Source organism: Podarcis melisellensis (genome assembly GCF_964234715.1).
Source record: "Podarcis melisellensis genome assembly, chromosome: 1".
Taxonomy (NCBI): Eukaryota; Metazoa; Chordata; class Lepidosauria; order Squamata; family Lacertidae; genus Podarcis; species Podarcis melisellensis.
The window spans coordinates 20,895,294-20,918,259 of record NC_138528.1 but is presented as its reverse complement, the minus strand read 5'-3'; the positions used below and the strand labels follow the sequence as shown (position 1 = coordinate 20,918,259).

At 40.3% G+C, this 22,966-nt stretch overlaps 1 protein-coding gene across 2 annotated transcripts in view; it reads left to right on the top strand.

Annotated features, from left to right (window-relative positions):
- Window positions 1-20,251, top strand: part of PPP4R4 (protein phosphatase 4 regulatory subunit 4) — a 79,868-nt gene extending 59,617 nt beyond the window's left edge. The window contains exons 13-25 of one of the 2 annotated variants that reach the window (XM_081910251.1): window positions 1,369-1,452; window positions 1,901-2,083; window positions 3,800-3,905; window positions 5,632-5,779; window positions 8,730-8,874; window positions 9,681-9,722; window positions 9,813-9,887; window positions 11,293-11,368; window positions 12,609-12,686; window positions 13,346-13,439; window positions 15,064-15,131; window positions 15,981-16,123; window positions 20,056-20,251. In XM_081910251.1, the coding sequence (XP_081766377.1) occupies window positions 1,369-1,452; window positions 1,901-2,083; window positions 3,800-3,905; window positions 5,632-5,779; window positions 8,730-8,874; window positions 9,681-9,722; window positions 9,813-9,887; window positions 11,293-11,368; window positions 12,609-12,686; window positions 13,346-13,439; window positions 15,064-15,131; window positions 15,981-16,123; window positions 20,056-20,133 (1,320 nt within the window). In that variant the 3' untranslated portion in view covers window positions 20,134-20,251. Of the gene's footprint in view, window positions 1-1,368; window positions 1,453-1,900; window positions 2,084-3,799; window positions 3,906-5,631; window positions 5,780-8,729; window positions 8,875-9,680; window positions 9,723-9,812; window positions 9,888-11,292; window positions 11,369-12,608; window positions 12,687-13,345; window positions 13,440-15,063; window positions 15,132-15,980; window positions 16,132-20,055 lie in introns of both variants that reach the window. The other variant, XM_081910252.1, reaches the window with a different exon arrangement.
- The last annotated feature ends 2,715 nt before the right edge of the window (window positions 20,252-22,966 follow it).

The following is a 22,966-nucleotide window of genomic DNA, read 5'->3' as shown; positions in this document are numbered from 1 at the left end:
TCTAGTCATAAAGAACATGATAAGTGTTTAGTAAAGATTTATTTGAAAGTGATGACTGAACTCTTTTCACTTAAGCCCATATGTCATCTTCCCCAGAGAGGTTAAAAAAATGTGGAGCCAAATGAACTAATGTACAGTAAACAAAGAAGTGCCCTTCAAACAGTACTGATTCGTGGACTAACATTAAACCAGAGTAGGGTCAATCTTGGATTAACTATCCTTCAATATCTTTGTAGAATACTTAGGCTTGATCAAGTCATCACTTATCAGCAGATGATGGCACAAAGCAGGGAGAGACTACTGAAATTTTATAGGCTAGGTTAAAAAATCATATTCAGGAGTCATCAGTGATAATTCTCTACTTAACACTAATAACAACTCATTTTGCAATGAAGTGTTTAGTTGTGTCACAAAATTTATGTTGCTAAATCAAAATGCATGAAGTCAGACTGCAGAATATACCATATTTTCCCATGTATAGGACTAGGTTTTTTCCTAAAAATAATGTCAAAAATTTGGGGGTGTCTTATACTGTATACAGATACATCTCCCTCCATTTTCTTAAATTGGAGTCCCCCAAAATAGGGGGCGTCTTATACATGGGGTTGTCTTATAGACGGAAAAATACAGTAAGTCATAAGAAGAAAAAATGGGCAGATTGAAGCATATTCAAATTAGAAAAGAATTGTTCGATAGCCATGTTGATGGTTTCTCAGTATTTTAATACATGCCGGAAAGAAGAGGAATCGTGGAATTGGAGCGGGTTTAAACCTCTGTCTAACCAATGCTTGATGCAGGAAATTCAGAGATAGACAGATAGCTATCTAGTCTCTGCTTGAAGACCCCCAGGGAGGGTCTGCTTACTACTTTCCTAAGCAATTGGTTGCATTGTAAAACTGTTATTTCAGTTCAGAAGTTTTTCTTAATTTTCAGCCAACTTAATCATCTTGTGACTTAAGCACATTAGACCTGGTTCTGCAACAGTGAACAAGGTTTTGCTCTCTTCCATGTGACAGGCTTTCAGATATTTGCTCTTTTTTGTAAGTCCTGGGAGACAAAAGATGTTTTAGCACCACACGAACATACCATGGCTGACTGGATAGGCATCTCTGTTGATGTTAACAGCCTTCATCTGCGCCACAGCCAACTAACTGTCCAGTCAGTGAGTGTAGACTTTTATAGTGTCTTACCTTCACCACTGCCTCCTGGCTCCTACAGATAAGGGTGGGAATTTTCCTTTCCCCTTCAATTCCCCACACAGCAGCAGCTGTAGTCCTGTGGAGAAGACTAAAATGAAAACTAGAGAGATGTAACGTGAATGATGTCTTTGTCACATAAATGTCAGCGACTCATCTTTTCTTTAACTAGGTGTTAGATGCATTAATAGGCTACCTTCCTGAAATTCTTGAACTAATGTCTACTGGAGGAGAAAACATTGGAACAGAGAGCAAGGTAAGGTGGCAGAATCCTGTTCTGAACATCGGAAGTGTTTCCCAATTGCCTCTTTGAGGCAACTGACTACCAGCTTGTAGCACAAAGCAACCAAGATTACTCCTTCTGCTGCTTGGTAGACATGGCCCAAGTATCAAACTCACACAACCTAAGCTATTTCTGGAGCTGACATTGAGGATTTGGTTGGGATCCAAAGGGTCCATGTGCATATGCAAAGCACCTGTGTGCACACTGGGTGGGAGTCCGGGTCCTCCTTTTCAGCTGTAGCCCCCTGTTCTGTCGCTCTAGGGAGAATTCAACTGGGGGTGGGGGAGAACCACAGTGAATGTCCAGGAGACCACGTAAGGCAGAGTAAGTAGACTGTGTGCATTTGAAAGATGGCAGTTTGTTGTTCAGTGATATAATTTGCATTTCTTCTCCTATCCCCTGGATCCTTGCCATTCTTTAGTTATTGAATTTCCCAGAATTGATCCCAGCGCTAACAAGAGCGGAGCAGAGAGCAGCAACCTCTTTGAAATGGAGGACTCATGAGAAGCTACTACAAAAATATGCCTGCCTGCCTCATGTCATCTCAAGTGATCAAATTTATTATCGCTTTTTGCATAGAATGTTGAGCATCATTATGACAAACGTGAGTTCCCTGTGATCTCTCTCTGTCTCTCTTGCTTCCTTGTACTTCCTTCTGAAATATTATAGGAGGCATGGGCATATCCGGGGGGGGGGCAGTTGCCCCCCTAAACCAAGTAAAAAAAAAAAATACTTAACAAAAAGTAGAAATAATCAGAATATTTGAAATTGAAATGATCTCTGAGGTCACCTAGGTGATGTTGTGGTGCATTCTAACGATGCAACTGGCTTCCAAAATGGGAAGGGCAAAAGCAAGCTTAGAGAGCAGCCCTGCTCAAAGAGGGCTGATATATAATTTTATGGTATTGCTCCAAAAAGTAGTGGTGTTATGAGCCATCAAACCTCAGAAATACACGTTTTCCAAAAGGTTTCTGCAATTTTGGCCACTAGTGTAGTTGTATGGGGTGGGATGAGCAGAGATTAAATCGTGCTCAGTTTGCCTTCACACTACTGTCCACTGCTGGGAATGGGTGTGCAGCCAATGCAGAATTTAACAATGCCCAAGCACCCGTTAGATGTGTCAGGAGTGATGTCAGTGGGTGGGCATGATTTGGGGGAAATGGCCTTGCAGACAAACTTGGCAAGTTGATTCCACCCTGCTGGCACTATCTCTGTCAGGTGCAGTGGTGGATCTTTCGCTCTTCTGCTCTCTGAGTAGGGCTGCTATCTAATCTGAAGTTAACCCCACTGAGTTCAATGGGTCTTATCCCCAGGTAATTGGATGTAGGATTTCAACCTTAAACAGTAAACGACACGGCAGTATGAAATGCCAGGTAGTGGAAAAACATTTGTTAGCAGTGTGAAGCATGAAAACTTTATTTTGTTTTGTTTTAATGTTCTTCATTACTATTAAGTATATTTTGTCACTGAAGTATTCAGCAGGTAGCATAACTTCTGAAAATTAAAAGTAAAGTGGAATGTGGTCAAAACTCTACTACTTGTGCTGAGACAGCAAAAAGAGAAAGAGCTCTATTTGAATCCTCCCAGAGGGTTTACACCTCTATTCTAAATCCACTCATTTGGAAAGCCAGCTTCTTTTATGTTTTGGATGAAGACCTCAAAGGCATCTGTCTTAATCTATTGATTGCTGCAAAGTTAGCGGTTCAGAAGCACATGGGGTTTGCCTAACGCCAAAGCCTACTCCATTTACTTCAGTGGATTGGGAAGATTGACGTCTGCATTTAAACAAAAGTGTTTCCCTCCCCCCATTTCCTGACTCATGTGTTCATGAGGGAAATAAAAACTTGCACTGACTTCACACATTTCCCTGCTCCCCTCCCTGCCCAATTGTCTCCCCATAGGAATAATGTCACATTATGAACACTCTTGGCATATCTTATGTGCAAAAATAAGCAAAATAAAATAAGCTGTAAAACGCAATATATTCAGTAAGAAACCAATCAATTGGGAACGATTTTGAGAATTTACTACCCGCTATCACACAAACATTTGAAATTGCTTCATTTTTTAGATTCAAGTTTTAAGGATTAGGCTTTGGGGAGTAGTGGCAAATTCAATTTAAGTGCATTTCAGATTTCTTAAGTACCAATTCTTCAGTTGCTTCTACTCTCTCCCTTCACCCCCCCCCCATACCATTAGCCATTAATTATCCTTAATGCTCTTCAATCAACAATGTGAATACAATCAATCAACAATGTGAAAACAATCTGAATACTTACAGAGACTGTAGGATTAAATGTATTTCCTTTCTTTCTTGAAGAATGTTTTACCTGTCCAGAAAGCAGCTGCTCGAACCCTGTGTGTATATTTACGTTACAATCGCAAACAAGAACAGAGGCATGAAGTCATCCAGAAACTGATTGAGCGTAAGTCCTGATTTTCTCTTTGTTTTGAGGACAGCAGTGTAATTTGGAAAAAGGGATGGCAACTGTGTGTAGAGTTGTACAAGAGGGGAAGGTCCCAGGTTCAGTCATATCTTCAGTTAAAGCATGGATGAGGAACCTGTGGCCCTAGACATTGTTGTACAGCTTCCACCATCCCTCAGCAGTGGCCCATGCAGGTTGGGACTGTTAGGAGTTGAATCTAATAAGCTCTGGAGGGCTTCAGGTTCTCCATCTCTGAGCTAAAGGTGTGAAAGAGCCAGTGTAACATAATGGACAGAGTGTTGGACTGGGACTTGACAGAGCAGGGTTCGAAACCCCATTCAGCCATGAAGCTCCCTGAGTAACCTTGGGCCAGTCACCATATCTTAGCCTAACCTACCTCATTACAGGATTGCTATGAAATAAAATAGGGAGGGGGAAAACCATGTGCACCATCCTTGGAAGGTATGTAAAGGTAATAAATAAAGTAAAATAAATGAAGGATCTCAGTTTAGCAAGTCCTTATAGAATCCCTGCCAATTGGAATAGAAATGGACCAGTGGTCTGACACCATGGTGGTGTAACATGTTCAGACACTTCAGCACAGTTATATTGGTATCAGAGTAACCAGAGACTACATTTTCAAAGTGCTGCATTTTAAAGTTTCTGAAAACTATCTAATCTACATCTATATATCTATGCAGTGGTACCTCAGGTTAAGTACTTAATTCGTTCCGGAGGTCTGTACTTAACCTGAAGCACCACTTTAGCTAATGGGGCCTCCTGCTGCCGCGCTGCCGGAGCACAATTTCTGTTCTCATCCTGAAGCAAAGTTCTTAACCCGAGGTAATATTTCTGGGTTAGCGGAGTCTGTAACCTGAAGCGTATGTAACCTGAAGCGTATGTAACCCGAGGTCCCACTGTATCTATAAATTTAGAGGTTTAAAATAATGTAATAATGGCTGACAGACACCGACTTTCTGATCTGCACTTCTAGGCCTACCAAAAGAATACGCAAAGGATGAGAAACAGTTGATTAATTTAAATGTTCATATTTCAAACTTTCTTAGGCAATAGCATCAAATATATCTTGGTTTCCAATTCAGGCATTAATTCTTCCCATGGGAAACTGCATTTTTCTGGTGGTCAAATCAAATTGAGAAAATAAATTGGTCCAGTGTAGATGAAACTGTGGTTATGGTGTGGTCATGGGACCTGTCTGCCTTCGTTGCTCCCTAACATGAATTTCCTCCACTTCTTTCCCTTGTCAGCTTTAACCCTGTACCATGGTACCAATGTCAACCATGGTTAGTGTTAACCATGGCAAGCTTCTCTAACTAAGATTGAAAACCAACCTGCCTTGAAGCTGTTTTGCTGACCCACCTTAAGTGGGAGGCTGGCTGTTGGTACAATGTAATGCTAAACCCTGGTGGAGTTCATGCTAGAGAACTGGAAGAAGGGGGGGGGGAGGGAACCCATGGTCATCTCTTGATCTTTCAGCTTTGTTTTAAAGATTAACAGTGTTCTGTCTTGACAGGACTTATGACTAATCTTTTCACATTATTGAAAATGACATAAAACATTTTCCAGGATCAGTTTGTATTGAGCTCATCCCATTAAATTAACTTTGAGATTATATATTGCATTTCTATGCATTTCTTGTGCAGTAAAACAAAATGAAAATCTACATATGGTGATCATCAGTTTCTTTTAATCATTTTTTTTCCAGAGTTGGGCCAAGGAAAAAGCTACTGGAACAGATTGCGGTTTTTAGATACCTGTGAATTCATCATAGAACTCTTTTCCAAATCTTTTTTCTGTGAATACTTCTTTCTCCCAGTGCTTGAGCTTACACATGATCCAGTTGCAAACGTGAGGTACTGCACAAGTTGTGTTAAAAAAAATGTTTTATATTGATGCTGTCTAGAGTGGGTTGGCAATTTGCTTGGGAAGCCTTGCATTCATTTCTTGAGTAAGAATTCACCTCTACACCACCTTGTTTGTTACCCAGTATTATCTCAGTATTAATGCTGCAATATATTATACTGTTGTGTAACAGTGGCATGGCAGTCCTCAGAAGAGGTTATCTATTCTGAGTTCAGTCCTTAGCCCTTTGAAGTCTGAAGCTAACATTTCTCCTGATTTAAGCAGGTTTGATATTGGCTGTTTGACAAATTGTGTATTAAGCAGCACAGAAATTAAAATATATAATAGGCATGATGTTGCCCAGAGGCATATGGAGGAGAGAAGGAAATATGAGAAGAGAGGTGTGAAAAATGTTTACAAGGAAGAAGCTGAAGTGGTTTTCTATGTACCCTTCCAGATAATATAAAAAGGAAGCATGAGCAAATAACTTTTTGAAGTTGAAAGGGACTCTGTAATAGACAATTTCAGACACAAAAAATCAGGCGGAGATGAGGGCCACACTCCAGCAAGTCCCTAATGGGTGTGTAGCAGAGCTTGTCGTGATTATTATGTATTCATTATATTAAATACATTTCTTTCTTTTTTTAAAAGATATTTATTGAGGTTTTACAAAAAGGAAAGGGTTACAGAATAGAAAAAAAGAAGAAAAAGAAAAAATACAAAAATACATAGAAAAAGAATACAAAATACTGAAAAAATAAATGAAAAACAGTTAAAAACAAATCAATCCTTTCATATCTTAGATTTCATTTACTTATTTCCCTGACCTCCTCACACCTCCCTTTTTTGTATTCCAGTTCACATGGTTAATTCAGCAAATCCTTACCCTCTTTGTTTTTATCTTAAATCTAAATCTTAACGTATTATAACTTTATATTTTCATCCGTTATCAATCCATTTTTACATATTCTTATTAACCTTGTTGCTAAGGCCGCTTTATTTCAATCCAACATCATTTTAACATTCATTGATTTTACAATGTTTCTGCAAATAGTCTTTAAATTTCTTCCAATCTTCTTCCACCAACTCTATATTAAATACATTTCTGACCCACCCTTCATCATAAGATCTCAGGGCTGGGTACAGTAAAAATTGCAGCCCCCCCCCATATGTAAAATACTATAACACTCAAACAAAGAACAACTTAGAGTGCAGTACAAACTTTAAAATTACGGAAACCACAAGGCTGCTGCAAATGCCCAGGGAAACAAATGAATCTTTCTCTGGCAGTAATAATGTCAGTGCCAAATATGTTTCCAGGAGAATGATGTTCCATAGATGGAGTGTCACAGCACAGAAGACATTTTTATGTCTCACTGCATGATATACGTGTCTCAATGGGAGAACGTCAAGAGAGGCCTCCTTTCCTGATCTTGGCTCATGGGCAGACAGATACAGGGAGAGGTGTCCCTCCAGCTCTTTGGACCCCAAGTCTTTAGGGCTTTATAGGTTACCAGCACCTCAGATTCATCCCAGAAGCATGTAGATAGCCAATGTAAATCTTCTAGAATCAGCATCACATGATTCCAACTAACTGAACTGAACTAATACTATGGCAGCTGCATTCTGCAGTAGTTGAAGCCTCTAAGTCATTTAAAGTACATTGCAGTAGTCCAAAAAGGAAGTTATTAGAGCAGGGATTATTGTGGTCAAGCTCTTTCTACCCAGAAACGGCTGTAGCTGGTGAACCAGCTGGTATGTTTGACTTGTGGACACATTTACACAAATTCACATACATAAAGGATAGTGTATGTTTTAAGAGTGGTTTCTTTGAAGGGAGCTTCTGCCCAAAGTGGCATGTCCCGTTGCTCCGAAATGTTCAGCAGATTGTTACTGCATTGCCTTATTTTAGCAAAGATTGCAGTTTTTACTGGTTCCTTACTATTACTTTATTGCCCTAAACTGTACACGAAAGGATAATTAAAAAGCAGGCCAGGAGAAATTGGTTGCTATTAAGTGATGGAACATTATAACTCTCCAACAGCTCATAACATTTATTGTTTAGCGTTTCTATATTGTACGGTGTCTATTGTACTGTTGAGAGGACACATAAATAGCATGGTCCTTGCCTCAGAGGCCTAAAACCTTATATAGATAGACAGGACCAAGCTAAAGAAAAGGACAGTACTTTCTGTTCCTTTGCAATCGAGAACTCAGGAATCCTTTGACCTAGAAAAGGAGAGTGTTTGAAGTGACAGGGCAGAAGAGATGCATGAGTCAAGGTGGATGCCTTCCATAGTTCCAGTTACAGATAGGTAGCCGTGTTGGTCTGCCATAGCCAAAACAAAACAAAATTCCTTCCAGTAGCACCTTAAAGACCAACTAAGTTAGTTCTTGGTATGAGCTTTCGTGTGCATGCACACTTCTTCAGATACACTGAAACAGAAGTTTCCAGACCCTTCTATATAGTGAGAAGGTGGGGAGGGGTATTACTCAGAAGGGTGGTGGGAATGGGTGATGGGCTACTGGAAGGAATTTTGTTTTGTTTCAAGGTGGATGCACACTTTTAAAACAAAACAAAGGAAAACAAAAGAAAATATATAGGATAGAGCAGTCTTTCTCAACCTTGGGTCCCCAGATGTTGTTGGACTACAACTCCCATCACCCCTGAGCTAGGAATGATGGGAGCTGTAGTCCAGCAACATCTGGGAGACCTAAGTTTGAGAGGCTGGGGAAGTGTGCTGTGCACCACAGTATTTTTCACTAAGCTGCTACCAGTCAATGTGCACAATCCTGAGCTAGATGGATCAAAGGTCTATCTTGGTATAAGGCCACTTCTTCTCGTCCTATGTACATAAACCAAAGGGATACTAATAAAGGAGAGATACACTGTTTGTTTTTCTTAACCTATTGCCAGATCTTTACTTTCCTCCTATATAAATCTTGCTTTTCCCTCTGTAGAATGAAGCTTTGTTATTTATTGCCAAAAGTGAAGTCTACTCTCAAGGTTCCCACAGATAAGCATTTACTGCAGCAGCTAGAACTGTGTGTAAGAAAACTTCTGTGTGAGGAGAAAGACAAAGATGTTCTGAGCATTGTTAAAAAAGTATGTGGGGTGGTTTCTTCTTTTACTCATCCAGTATTTTTTTCATGTTGCAAGTGCATTTTAGTAATTTCCTGGGGTTATATCAACTGCTAGTCACACACAGAGTAAACCCACTGGGTTGTGCTTAACTAAGTCCTACTTAGAGTAGACTCATTGAAATTAATAGGCCTTAGTCATGACCATTAACTTCATTGGTTTTACTCTGAGTAGGACTAGTGTTGAATACCACCCATGAAATATAATGAACATTACTAACTTATGCCCATTAGTTTCAATGTATCTACTCAGTATAATTTAGTTGGACACAACCCTTGGTCATTCAGTGATTGCTAATGTCTTACTTCTTAAAATTCTGTTTATATAGTGTAGTGGGAAGATTCTGAATATGTTTTACCAATTTGCAAAAGTGTGAACTGTGATTTAGTGCCTGTATCTAGAGCTGAGACAGTAAAAGACAGTAAATTTCACTATTGTTAGAAATAATTTTCAGTTGTGTTCATCTAGATTTCAGTAGATCGGAGAATGCTGATGATGACAGAACACTAGCTGGGCTTCCTTACTATAATGTCTTACTGTTCTACTCTAATAATGTAAAGTGTCTGCACACAAAAAGCTTTAGTGAGACTCTAACCCATGTTACTAGTTAGTTTCTTTTCTTTTTTTCAATACCTATACCCATATTTAAGTGGAAATCTCTGGAAAATCCCACACATATTTCAAGACTCAGTGTCAGGAGATCAAACTGGCTTTTTAAACAAAACAAAGCATTAAAACAACCTAAAATAATAATTAAACTTTTTAAATAGATGGTGCTGGAACTGGACAGAATGGAAACCTCTTTGGATGCGGTAAGTATCTTCTAAGAAGATAACCTGAAATAACAAGCTGAAACCATTGGCATGATCACTGATGGCTTGTTTGTTTTAACCTTCAAACAGTTTCAGAAGAGGTTTTATGAAAATGATCTATTGGACCAGCAAAAAGAAAGAGAGGAGCACCTACTTTTGGAAATGGTATGTTTACGATAGACATTATTCTAACTGAATATCATGTAGACTTTCCAGTGGATCCAGAGTGAAGATTTAAAATAATTCCCTGATAAAGCCAGGGAACAGCAATCTTAAACATTCTCCATATATGTAACCTAAGACATACTGTGTCACAGAGCTTATTTGTCTGAGAGGAGGTCCTGGCGCAGGAGGAAATGGACAGAGCCTTTAGCAGTTGCAGTCTACATATATAGATTTCAAATTACTGGCAGGAGAAAATGCCCTGTAAACTACATCAAGTTTGTGATTCTTTTAGCAGTAATAATAATATTTATATAGTATAACCTAACATTATCTCAATAACCCATACAGCAATTCTGCAAGGTAGACAGAAGCAGCTTGCTGGGATAGGCAGAGCTGCGCTGCTCACTTCCTGGCAGATGGGCCCCTGTTGCTTGCCAGGAGGGCGAAGTGGTGGGGAGATCAGGGTGTTGCATACGCACTGACGGAGCCAATCTGGCACTCCTAATGGTGTGTTTGCAGTGTGCCACCCTTTCTGCTGCCTTGCCCCTGTGCCTCTGTCTCCTGGTAAGCAACAGCGGCCTACCTGCCAGAAAGCTAGCATGGCAGCTCCGTTCTTCCCGGCAAGCAGCTTTTGAAGGTAGGCTGGCACTGAGATGCAAATAAAGGAATAGTGCCCTAGGGTATCGGATTTCTTAGTCAGTTCTAGCAGAAGAGCTTTTGCTGGGTGAAATGGAGCCCAATAGCTACACACACCCTACTGAGGACGACACTTTGCTGCACTATTCGAACACCCTCGTTTATCCTCCCTGTGGCCAATGGTGAGGTTGCTTCACCCTGCTGCTGGCAGACCTGTCCCTGTTCATGACCGAGGCAATATTTTATAACTGGGACATCTTGAATCCCAGTTTATATTCTAAGCCTCTGTGCTAACTGTTTTCTTGCAGTAGTCTCAAACGTTTCACCATATATGTCCAGGTCATGAGTTCAGGTTTGGGTTGCACATGAGTTCAAGTTTGGGGTGCTCAATTTTCAGCATAATTCCTATAGTCTACCTCGACATTTCAGAGAGGGAAAGCTGAGGGAAAGCGACCACACTCTGCTTTGTATAAAATATCACAACCCTGTGTGATATTACTGGAGAGGTATTTGTAATTGGGGAGGGGGGGCCGCAGAGGAGAGGGACAATTTCTGGGGAGAGTGTGCTATGAGCAAATGGCTGTTTAACCAATAATAATAATAATGATAATAATAATTTATTACTTATAATTGGTGGCATTTCAGGCTGCATCTTCCTCTCTTCTGAAGCTGACTGGGTTGTGGAAGCATGCCTGTCTGCAGCTTGCAGCCAACAAATTTTAGGTTTTAAGTTTCCATTACCACTGTTGTTAAATTGTTTCCACAACAGGAACAATTAGAAAAAGAGAAACAGCAAAATGAGGGCAGGTCTACCAGTATGAGCGATAAAATGTATGAAAAGAAGCGTAAGTGTTCTTTTGTTTCTTTTCCCAGAGGCTTCTTAATTTCTTTCTATGGGGAGTGGAGGATGTTGAGGTGGAGGTGGCAAGGACTATTTCTAAACTGGGTTAATGTTGCATTCACAGACACGGGGGATGGTCATATTAATCTTCTGGCTGCTACTAATTTAGTGTGAGAAATGCATGTCAAAGCATTGCACACTCTTACAACCCAACATTTAGGAAATGCTTTGGCCGTGGTCATACAATCAATAACTTGTGTGACTGAAGTCGGCAAGTGGGGCAGATCCTGTTCTCTGCTGCTTACCAGGCAAAACCTCATTCAATACACTGGAGCAGATGGTTCCAGAGTAGCAGGGTGCCAGGCTTTCTGGATCTGTGGAATCTGAAAATGTCCTTTTGGATAACTTGTTAGGTTCCTCTGACCCTGCCTCCTGTAACTACAACCATCTATCCCCACTTCCATTACTAGGCCTGACTGTGTTTTTGTGTTACATGTGCATTGATGCAAACTGTTGTTGGTGAAAGCTATGTTCCTTTCAGGCTCAGAAATTCTAATTTGAAGTGGGCTTGCAAACAATGGTTATAAGAGAACATGTCCTGTATAGGTAGCACAAAACCATAGTCAGTACTGGAAGAGAAGTTGGGAGGAATCGCTTTGGAAAATAGAAAAGGAAGGAACATATTTGCTCCTGATTTCAATCCAATCCAAATAACTTTATTGAACTAGCCATTGGCCATGAGAAATCTGAATCAAAACTAAATACAAGCAAAAGGGGTGTAAAACCATGGTTTTCTAGGAGCCAGCATTATAGCTACACTAGGCCAATACTTTTTGCTGCATTAGCAACAAATACATTCTAGATGTAGACCCCAAACCACACTTTCCTAAATGCTTCATGCATCAGTTTCAATGGTCAGCCCCTTAGAGCTGAAAGAAATAACATGGGGCACTTAGTCCAATTCATTACCTGTAACAGGAAAAAATCATATCTATAACATCTGCAATAGATAGTGGTCTGCTCTTCAGTATAGTCAGTTTCTGCTGTGATTGAAAGCATGGTGATGATACATTGATGGAACATGTGACAGATTTTACTCCAGGATAATGTATTATCCCATCTGCTTTCTTCTAGAGTTTCAATATGGTTGTGTGGTGTTTAAGATTTATGGCAGACTGTCATATTGCACAGTCTTTACCTCTTCAGTTAATCTGAGTGGAATTTTAAAATGACTTTTGTTTTAGGTAGAGACAGTAAAGCATCAACATCTTTGGCCAAAACTATACCAATGTCTGTTTCCGGAAATCCGAGTGCTGCAGCAGGTAAGGAAAAAAACCTACCTTTTGTCTGTTTTAAAATGTATGTCCACACCACAATGAACATAAGAGAACACAGGTAGAAAACCCCAAGATAGACAGCTGGGTGGGCTCCAAACCCATTGAAGTTGCCAGTGCAAAGTTGAACAAATGGTGAACAGTAGGAGCCAAGATCCAAAGGTGCTCTATGAATGTCCCTGCAGTCTCACGCTGCCAGGAACAAGTGTCCTTGCAACCATAGCTTCTATATTCCCTGTGGCTGCCCACCCCTCTGCAGTTGTTGCTTGAACATCCTCCTTGTCCTTTAGCTAACTGGACAGTTTGGTTTTCAGGCCAAACTGCCTGCTGGCTCTGCTTCCGCAATCTCTCTCCTTAGGTTTCATGGCCATGTACCTGATACAAGTTTTTTCTGCTCATTCTTCTTCAGTTATATCAGGCCCTGTGAATTCGGGTAACTGCTTACATGTTTTGACCAAAAATCACACAAAATTATAGATAGACCTTTACGCCCAATGATGAAAACTGATTGCCAGAACTCCATCATGCTTTTCTAGGTCTCTGTTCCAATTGTTCTTTCCCTGCAGCATGAATCCTCCTATTGTTGCCAGCAAATTATGTAATAAGCCCACAATAAATTGCATTGGGTTTTTTTAATTGTCCCCTAGGTAAAGAAGTGAAAAAGTCAAAATTGGTTCGAAGCCAGTCTTTCAGTAGTCAAGCCTTGCACTCAAAATATGGAAACATAGACAAGTGTCCCAGGTATGTAATATTTATTTTTTTGATGTGTCTGTGACAGAGATGGCAATCCTATAGACCACTTTGGTTGTTCTTTATGGAAACGTACTTACCTTTCTCTAGTTGTATACTAATAGCATGGTGTTATTCTTTAGTTGATTTCTAGAGAAATGATGGACAGTTAGGGATGGATGGATCAGACAATTTCCATTCTGCATTAGCTTGGCTAGCAGTCTATTCTTTCCCAGTTTTTTTGCAGTTTTTAAAAAAGCACATCTAAACTATTATTGCTTTATATGCATTTTTCCTAATATGCATTTTGTGTGCCTCTTGTCTCAAAAACAAACATTTTGTGCGTATGTTTGATCAAAAACCACACTACAAAATTTGGAGAAGTGTGTAACCAGTTGAAAGTTTCATTCTAATCCCCATGTAACTTTACATTGATTTCTCCTCCATCTGCAAGAACAGTGATAAACTGTAATGATACAGTGGTCATTTAGCAGAACCTGTCAGGGATGAAAGTTACAGCCTGTTCTGGATGGAGTAGCACTTCTACTGACCAGGTTGGACATCTGGGGTGCTGTTGGAGTCAGTTTTACAGGACTGCCTTTGCAAAGTTTCAGTTAGAATACCATTTGCACCCTTACCTCACATGCCCTAGTTCTCAGTCAGTAGAACACAAGCCTCTTAATATGAGGGTGGTGGGTTTGAGGAAAATATTCCTGCATTGCAAGGGCTTGGACTACATGACCTTTGTGGTCCCTTCCAATTCTACAGTTCTATGATTCTGTGTTATCTAGATGAGGTGATTGGATCATGCTCTGTGTGGGGCTGCCCTTAAAGAGTGTTCAGAAGCTTTAGCTGGTACAGAATGTGGCAGCTAGAATCACAACTGGGCCATGCCATCTTTATTAGTTACCAGTACATTTATGGGCACAAATTGAAGGTTTTGGTCACTATGTATAAAGTCCCAAACATACCTGTTTTCTCTCATATGAGCCAGCCCACCTACCGTGTCCATCATTGGAGGACATATTCCATATCTGTCAGTTACCTGCATTCTGACGGGCTGGGATGCAGGGCAGGTCCTTCACTGTAGTGGTATTCAGGTTGGAGAATTATATTACCTTTAAGGCACAGCACCAGTAGCCTTAGTAATGATATTTATGGACCATTAGGATATTCTTGCATTGTTAAGTCTTGCAGTTATTTTATGCCTCTGCTGTATTTTATGACCCATTAATTTGGTTCTCCCCTCCTTTAAAGCCTTTGTATTATTAACGTATTATAGATTGTTTTAGTTTCTGATGTGAGCTTCCATGAAGATTTTTGAACTGAAAGGCAGGATACAAATGTTTTACAATAAATAAATAATGGAGGTCCTGGTGTCAGCCTTCGTCGCTGCAAATTCACCAGGCACATTTGGGGAAAGAGGAAAGGAAAGGTGGAGGGAGGGGCTCATGAGAGAAGATTTGGTAGAAGTGCTTAGAATGGGATTTTAAATCATGCAAGTTCTTTTCCATTTGGAAAGGGAAATTATTTGTTATTTACCTGGGCCCATTCTGAAATGTGAGAGGGAGGGCCTGCCCATGACTAAGGATGGTTATGCTTTATAACATCATCACATATTTTTGTACCCCTTCAGCAAAAGTTCTTCAACAGGATATACTTCAGTATCAGCAGTAGGAAAAAGTTCTATGTTCTCCTTTTCAGGTAAGCAGCTTGGTTACTTTTGGGGGGCGAGGGGAATGTGTGTATTAGAATTCTTTTATTAGATTCCCCTTGTGCTCAAAGACATTTGGGACCCATTGTCCTTAGCGCTGGCCAGACTGAAAAAAATAAACAAGCAGCAGGTCTAATATGTAGAATAAGAGAGCAAGGAGAACAGGTATTTGAGAGCCAGTGTGGTGTAGTGGTTAAGAGCGGTAGTCTCGTAATCTGGGGAACCGGGTTCGCTTCCCCGCTCCTCCACATACAGCTGCTGGGTGACCTTGGGTTAGTCACACTTCTCTGAAGTCTCTCAGCCCCACTCACCTCACAGAGTGTTTGTTGTGGGGGAGGAAGGGAAAGGAGAATGTTAGCCACTTTGAGACTCCTTAAAGGGAGTGAAAGGCGGGATATCAAATCCAAACTCTTCTTCTTCTTCTTAAAGAAGAGTGGAAAAATTTTGTTGAGTATATTGAAAATAATTGTGCACAGTTGAAAACACGGGCAATATTAAAGTAAATTCAACAGTATAACATATATTGAAGTAATGTAAGATAGGAGAACAGAATTAGATGGCTACACTAAAATATGCAGGAATGGTGAATATGTTAAATGAAGCTTGGAAGGGGAGGGAGGGAAGTCAAAGAAGGTATGGTATAATAAAAGATAATTTGAAATGTAAATTGTTTGAAAATTCAATTAAAATTATTTTTAAAGAAATGAAATAAATAAACAAGTACACATGATCTTTATAAACATTCTCTACAAGCAGCTAACAAAATCACAGCTCTGGTAGCAACAGCTGCACCCAGATACTGACAATTACTGTGTTAACATTTCCTCCTTGTCTTTCAGATGATTCCTTCCGTACTCGCTCTAGCAACCCCAGTGGGACTGCTGCGTTCTCCTCTGCTTCCACCTTACCATCTTCCTCTCGTATTACAAGTAATTCAGTTGATCAGAAGAGCAATGGGAGTAAAGAAAGCCATTCGCGGAAGGTTAGCTTGTAAGTGATCGACTAAAGTTAGGGCACAATTTTAAGGCTATACAGCCTTAAAGTGAAAGGCTAATTTTCCATCCTTGAATTTTTAGTTAGCTAGCTTTTATGATGAGTATATTCTCCATGTAGACATTTCTGCAAGTATAAAGGACCCTAGTTATTTAAAATTACTGCGTTTAACCACAGCCTCAGGATCAGTGTGAAGCTGGTGGTTGCAGTAGATTTGCAGTTGTTGCCATGCCTATTCATTAATAGGACTGGACAAGCCAGAGCTAAGTTACATAGCAAATCAGAATTGAGCCCTCTGCTCTGGTATTTGATAATTTCTTATTAGGGAGGCTGTGCCTATTCTGTTCTTTTGAAAACTATTGCTATTTATTTCTTAAGGTTTATGTACCGCTCTTCCTCTGATGGAGCGGCAAATATGTCCATTCTAAAACAATACAATCAAAACTTCAAAAAAACAGTTTAAAATGTGCAACCTTACTTCCTTATTTTACCTTATTTCCTAAAATTATTGTTTCCCAAAATGGCTCACATCAATAATAAAGAGGGAGAGAGAAAGAAACAGGCCCTGCCATGAGAATTGCAAACTAACTACAAATATCGTGTTCTTGTTCCCTGGATGTATGGAGAACTAGAATTCTGGCATCCTGGCTAGCATGAGGGCTAGAATAATGTCTGCGCTGAAGAAGTTTCTAGAAATATATAAGTCTGTAAGGCATGGTAGGGAGAGTTTGACACTGCTAACAGTAATTTTCTCATACCTGGTTTTCATTTTTATGATGAGGGTATTTTCTGATGATATTTTAATACATTTTGTGTTTGTCTTATTTGATATATATTTTATTGATGTAAACTGCTTTGGGTTACTTCTTGTGGGGTGGGTGGGGGGAGGAAACTATAAGGTTTTTTTAAAATAAAAAATTCACCCTCCATGAACTGTAATAGATGATTGTGCTGAGAATTTGTAACAGGATTCTTAGCACCTTCACCACACTACAAATGCTGGGATTATTTGGGGAAAGTCAACATAGGTTTGTCTAGTATAGCTAAACTTTGTGTGACTGTATCTGTGTGCCCCCAATATATGAATGCTGGAAGGAGGTTAACTACCTGTAGATTTATGGATCAGAGAAATGTGAGATTCCAGAAGGCACATGTGTTCAGTGCGCACACACATGTTATTTAATCTGGTTTTGCTGGTTATGTATTATTTCCACCTGAAAATATGAATGTTACACAAGGTTGCACCCCAACGTGTGTGTGTGTTTTGGTACTACTTAGCTCGGAGCACTGGGAACCCCCAGATATCTGAATCAGCCCTCTGCTACAGAAGGCCCATGAATTTCATTTGTAGCACATGGTAGTATGTGGAAGGGTTTCATCCAGCACGTGCCTCAAACCCACAGGAGACCACACATAGGGGAGGCATTCTTCAGGGGGGCAGGAAGGAAGCACATACAAACTCATTGCTAAATGAGTTTGAGTTAAATGAGTCATCCTAGAATAGACGGCAGCCCTGAATCATAAACATGGGGATTAACAAAAGAATCTGTTCTGCTACTATTATGCTGTTATGCTGGGCTTGGTTTTATTATCCTCTGTGTGTCTGCTCATTGTGAAGGCCTTTAGAAATTTTCTCTCAACATAATAGCTTACACTTACACTCCTACATGGCAACAGATTTGAATATATATCTGGAGAGGAATCAGGTGTCCTTACTTTGTAAGATGAATCACTGCAATATGGGTTAGGGCGAGAGTGTGCGTAATAATTTACCACATGGGCATACAGTGCTGAAGTACATGGCAACATTCTAATTAATTCCAGTAATTTAACATCTGCTCCCAAAAGACAGGTATCTTTAACGAGAAGTGAGTTGTTCACATATCAGTGATCTATAATGCTTCTTTCCATGTATACTTTAAGACACATTGTTCAGTGTTGGCTGAACACAGTGTGAACTGGGAGGACTTGACTCCTTGGCCAAGCTCTGTTACCATCTTAAGTTTAAGGAAGGTGGTTGCTTTTAGGTCATATTTTCTCACAGTTTATGAAAACAAGTCCTTGCTGAAGACAAGATAAAGAACAGGAGTGGCAAACTACTTTGCCCCATAGACTGGGTCTGATCCCCCCCCCCCACACACATTTGCTTTTGGCTTCAAGACCACCATCCAATTGGGTCTGCAGCCTGGCAGTGGAATCTGTAGAAAGAGCTATGGGGAAAAATACAGAGGTCTGAGCTGCACATCACCCCCTGGACCACCTCTGAGGAAGAACCCTCCTTCCCTATCTTCTTGCACTTGGGAGACATAAGTACAGCCCTGAGTTCCCTTTCCGGTTTCTAATCTACTCTGATCAGCGTAGAACCACAGTGGAGTCATTTTGTGCTCCCCCCCCCCCCGAGATTTGTCAAACAGTGAGGATAGAAAGAGAAAGGGGCGAAATTGCTCACCATAGCAAAGCCAGAGTGCAGGGCCAAAGTATGCTGGGTTATCAAATCATCTCCTCTCCAAATTGATCAAGGAGTAGGTGATTTCCATCTTTGATGGCAGTGGCATCGGTGGAAAGATTTCAATAACTGTTTTCAGCCCCGACATACAAATGCAAATCATTCATCCTCAGTCCTCAGATCAATCATCTGAAGAGTAGAAGGGGACAATAAGCCATCTCCTTCCCTGATCAACTCAGATCAGATGAGCAAGGCTGGTGTGTGTGTGTGTGTGTGTGTGCCTGTATGCATGCCTCCAATATGTGGTTTATGGCTAAGATCAAGTGAGCTAATGGTTAGACTTGGGTGTGCCCAGTGGACTTATTGACTTCCCCCACTCACCGAACAAAAAAGACACAGACCTATGCTTTGCAACAAAGAGTGTTTACGAAAACCCCAGTTTCCAAAGCAGTTTGATACATGCTATGATGTGCTACTTCCCCCCAGCTGTGCAGAACTAGAAGTGCAGCTCTATGGATCCCAGCCAAAGAGTTTAGAAAGTCAGTCTTAGTCGGCTGCCAAGGCATCAGCCTCTAGCTGGGAGAAACAAAGATGTAATAGCCGGTTAACCACTTGAAATGGCCCTTCCAGATGACACTGAGCATATGCACAGGGAGTTGGGGAACAGAACATTCTTAGCCCTCACCACTGCCGTGCCATAGTTCCCACCGTAGACTGTATGTTGTATTCAGGGATACTTAATGGGTTTTTATTCTCTGTGGCTCCTCTTTTGAATCAGGAGGAAATGTATTGCCAAGGCACAGTTTGACTAAGAGCCCCATATGGACCAGTGTGAAATTTAGAAGCAGATCGCATCCTGCCTACTTTGAACTGTTGATCAGTTTTTAAAAACTGATGAGAAATAATGCTGTGATAGCACATATTTCTAATAAAATACTCTGCATTAATAGATTTAGTCCTCTCTAGATTGTTGCCTCAGTTGAGGCCCCAATCTGTGCCTTTGTTTAGCATATGCAAGTTTCCACGCCCATTTCAAAGTATGGAATGGTGGAATCAATACCAAAGAATGCATTCATTGATTGATTCCCTGCATAGAAACAGATATGCAAGTTCTTTTACGTGAGGAAAAAATCCATCTGCATTTGGGAAGCCAGACTTCTGTACACCAAAGCCTTTATGGTGGCCAAGGTGACGTTGGAGGGATGCAGGAATGGGACACGGAGACACCAAAATTGAGGCACAGATATCATATCTTCTTGTTCTAGTCAAGGGAGGAGAACGGCTTTGGGTTTTTACCTTGCAATAAATGTGTTGAGGATCACAGAGTCCATAGGAAAGAAATTTTAAAATATGACTGTACTAAGTCAATATTTCCCCCCCGTTGATATACTTAAAAGCAGTGAAGTTCAGCAGTTCTGCTTTATGCTATTCCAATCCGACTTGTGTGATTTGGGTTCTTTTGTTTTTGCCTGAAGGAAAAACAGGAAGTCAAACTCCTAGAGCTGGTTAAAAAAAGGATGCACACCAAAGACCACTGGAGGCAACGTGGATGAAGGGTTGGCAGGAGTTGGAGTAAAATCTTGAACAATAAGGACCAGAGAGGAGAGACTGACTGCATCTCACAATGTTAACATCTTCTGTCAGTTAAATAAATTCCTATGTTGTAAAATATCTTCATAGAAATAATGTAATATGTGCAGAATTCCAATGTTGTAAGTGAAGTGTTTAATTCAATGTTACTTTAGCAATGTGCTTAAAAACTGCTGCAGCTAAAGAGACAGGGTTTTACCTCCCCTTCCTCCCTCTCAATTATGCCTTTTAATAGTTCAGGTTCTTCAAATTGGAATACAAGTGCCCCCTACTTTAAAATATACTTATTTATGAGTGTAGGGCTCCTACTATATATTTGCTATGGAAATAGGACCATATAGGTGAAATTGCTCTGCATATAGGATTAACCGACCAAGCTTTAGTATTGAACCTGGAAGCATGGACAAAGAAATATTGAGTAGTCATTTACAATACAGTTGTGCTATAATTTTAAGTAAGATTGCTTACCTGGTGTATACAAATTCTCAAGAGGGTTTTCCTTTCACCTTTTAATAAGAACAAATACCTCCAAAAATGCATACAAATTATTATTCATGAGTTTCATATCTCAGTTTCGTTGTATAAATACTTTGTTTTAACTTCTAGTATTTCAGGTTGTAGTTTCTCTTTATCCAACACTTTAGAAATAATGCAATCTAGTTTTTAATTAGTTGTTATTTCAAGCTATCATGCTTTTAGCTATGTCAATGGCATTTTGTTTGTATTCATCCTAACATTTCTATGAAAATTTGCCTGCAACATGCAGTTCTATTTAAAAAGTTCTATTTATGCCAATACTTGAGAGAGACTGTATGAAGCTATTGTCAGCTTCTCTATTTCAGAAATGCAATCAGCAAAACTATATTGATATCAGAAATCTGTTTTTTAAAATATATTGGTGTATGATAAAGATAATCTAATTTGTGAATGAATATGTGTGTGGTTACTTTTTACAATGTGGAATAATGAATGCTTTACACACAATAAAACGTAGGATATGAAAGTACTTGCATGTTTTGGGTGGGAGAGATCTAATTTTTGCAATTAAGAAGTGCAGTTGAGACATAAAGACATTGATCCTATGTTCATTATACCAGCAGCTCTGGCTCCAGGCCTAACACTAGTGTAGTATTTTACATTTCTATAACCAAAGGCTGATATAGCAACTAGGGATGGGTTAGTTTCGGTTTCTCTTATTTTTCCACTCATGAGTTGAGTTTTCCACATAAGTTTCTTGATTTATTTATTTTCAAGTCTTCATGGAGGTTCATCAGCATTTTAGAGCAAATTTCTCCCAGTACACACATTTTTGTGTACAATCTTGCCCAACATAATTCTTTCCCCAGAACGGTTTCCCCTAATATAATGCACTTTTGTAGGATTTTCATTAATATATTTTCTTAACAATTTAAACTTCACCACCTTATATGCATTTCTGTACATGTTATTGGGCTGGAGAACTGCACCGTGCAACATGGAGAAGTCTGAATTGCAAACCAGTGCCTTTGGCTTTCCCAATGTGGCTAGCAAGAGGAAGTCCGAGTCACAGAGTCCAGCGGTGTGACCACTACCTTCACACACAATAGTCATGATCCTTGCGCGTAACATTGATATGGGTATGAGAAAATCTTTCGGCAAGGAATATAGATGGGAGTCACATGGATAAGGTAGAAGATGCTGCACCAGCAGGGTGACACAGGGCCAATCCATGAAATGCCCAATGGATGCAATGGATTTAAGATTCATCCTGGGAAATTGCAACTGTGGCTTCTACAGGGAAAAGGATACCTTAGTGGTTTGGGTGATGACAGTAATTTTAGATGGGGAAAGGAAGGTGTATGGAGATAAACCCCAATCTAGCTGGTTCTCAAATAGCTCAGTTGGTTAGAGCGTGGTGCTGATAGCACCAAGGTTGCAGGTTCAATCCCTGTAAGGGACACGGCATATTCCTGCATTGCAGAGAGTTGGACTAGATGATCCTGAGGCTCCTTTCCAACTCTGATCTATGATTCCCTCTCAGCATGCAAAAGATTGGTGCCTTTTTGGTAATATTTGAGAGTCCAAGCGCAGCAGCAGCAGCACATAGGTGGGGTGGGGATGTCTTTGAACTGGCATGTAAAGACGGGAGGAATTAAAATATTTGTACCTACAGAACAAGAACTATCAGTGCAAAAACCAAACATCGTGAAAATTTGGTGCAGCGTCAATACAGTCTAATACTGAAAGAGATTTCTGGGGTGTTGCAGCCCAGCTTTAGCAGGTGTGTGGTGGTCCCTATCTCCTGCCTCCCAGGTTTAAAGTGACATGAAGAGTTAACATATGCTTACTTGCAGCATATGTAGTGAACCAGCATGGCAAAGCCCCTGGACCAATAGCCTCAGGAGATTAGCCAGTTCATCCTCAGGGTGCCTCATCCTCATTTATCACATTCCACCACACCTCCCTCCCACTAATTAGGATGATGTCTCCGTCTGCTGGTTGGTTTTTCCATGCTATCCCTTCATCCCCTCCTACCCTCCACTAAGGATGGTCAAATCTGTCGATTTCAGTTCCTCTCCGTTTCTCATTTATCCACTCTTCAGTTCATTTCTCCACATGTCCGCATCATGCAAATGCATTGGCACTTCAGCGTGAAGTTCTGCATATATCTCCTCTTATGAGTTGTTACAGGGTCATTCTGGATGTCCCCCCGGGTCGCTTCATATTCTCGGACTCTTGTATCTGTGAAGCTTGAATGTAAAAGGGACAGCTCAAACTAGTCCCTGTCAAGGTAATGGCTTTAGCTTGCCAGTTCAC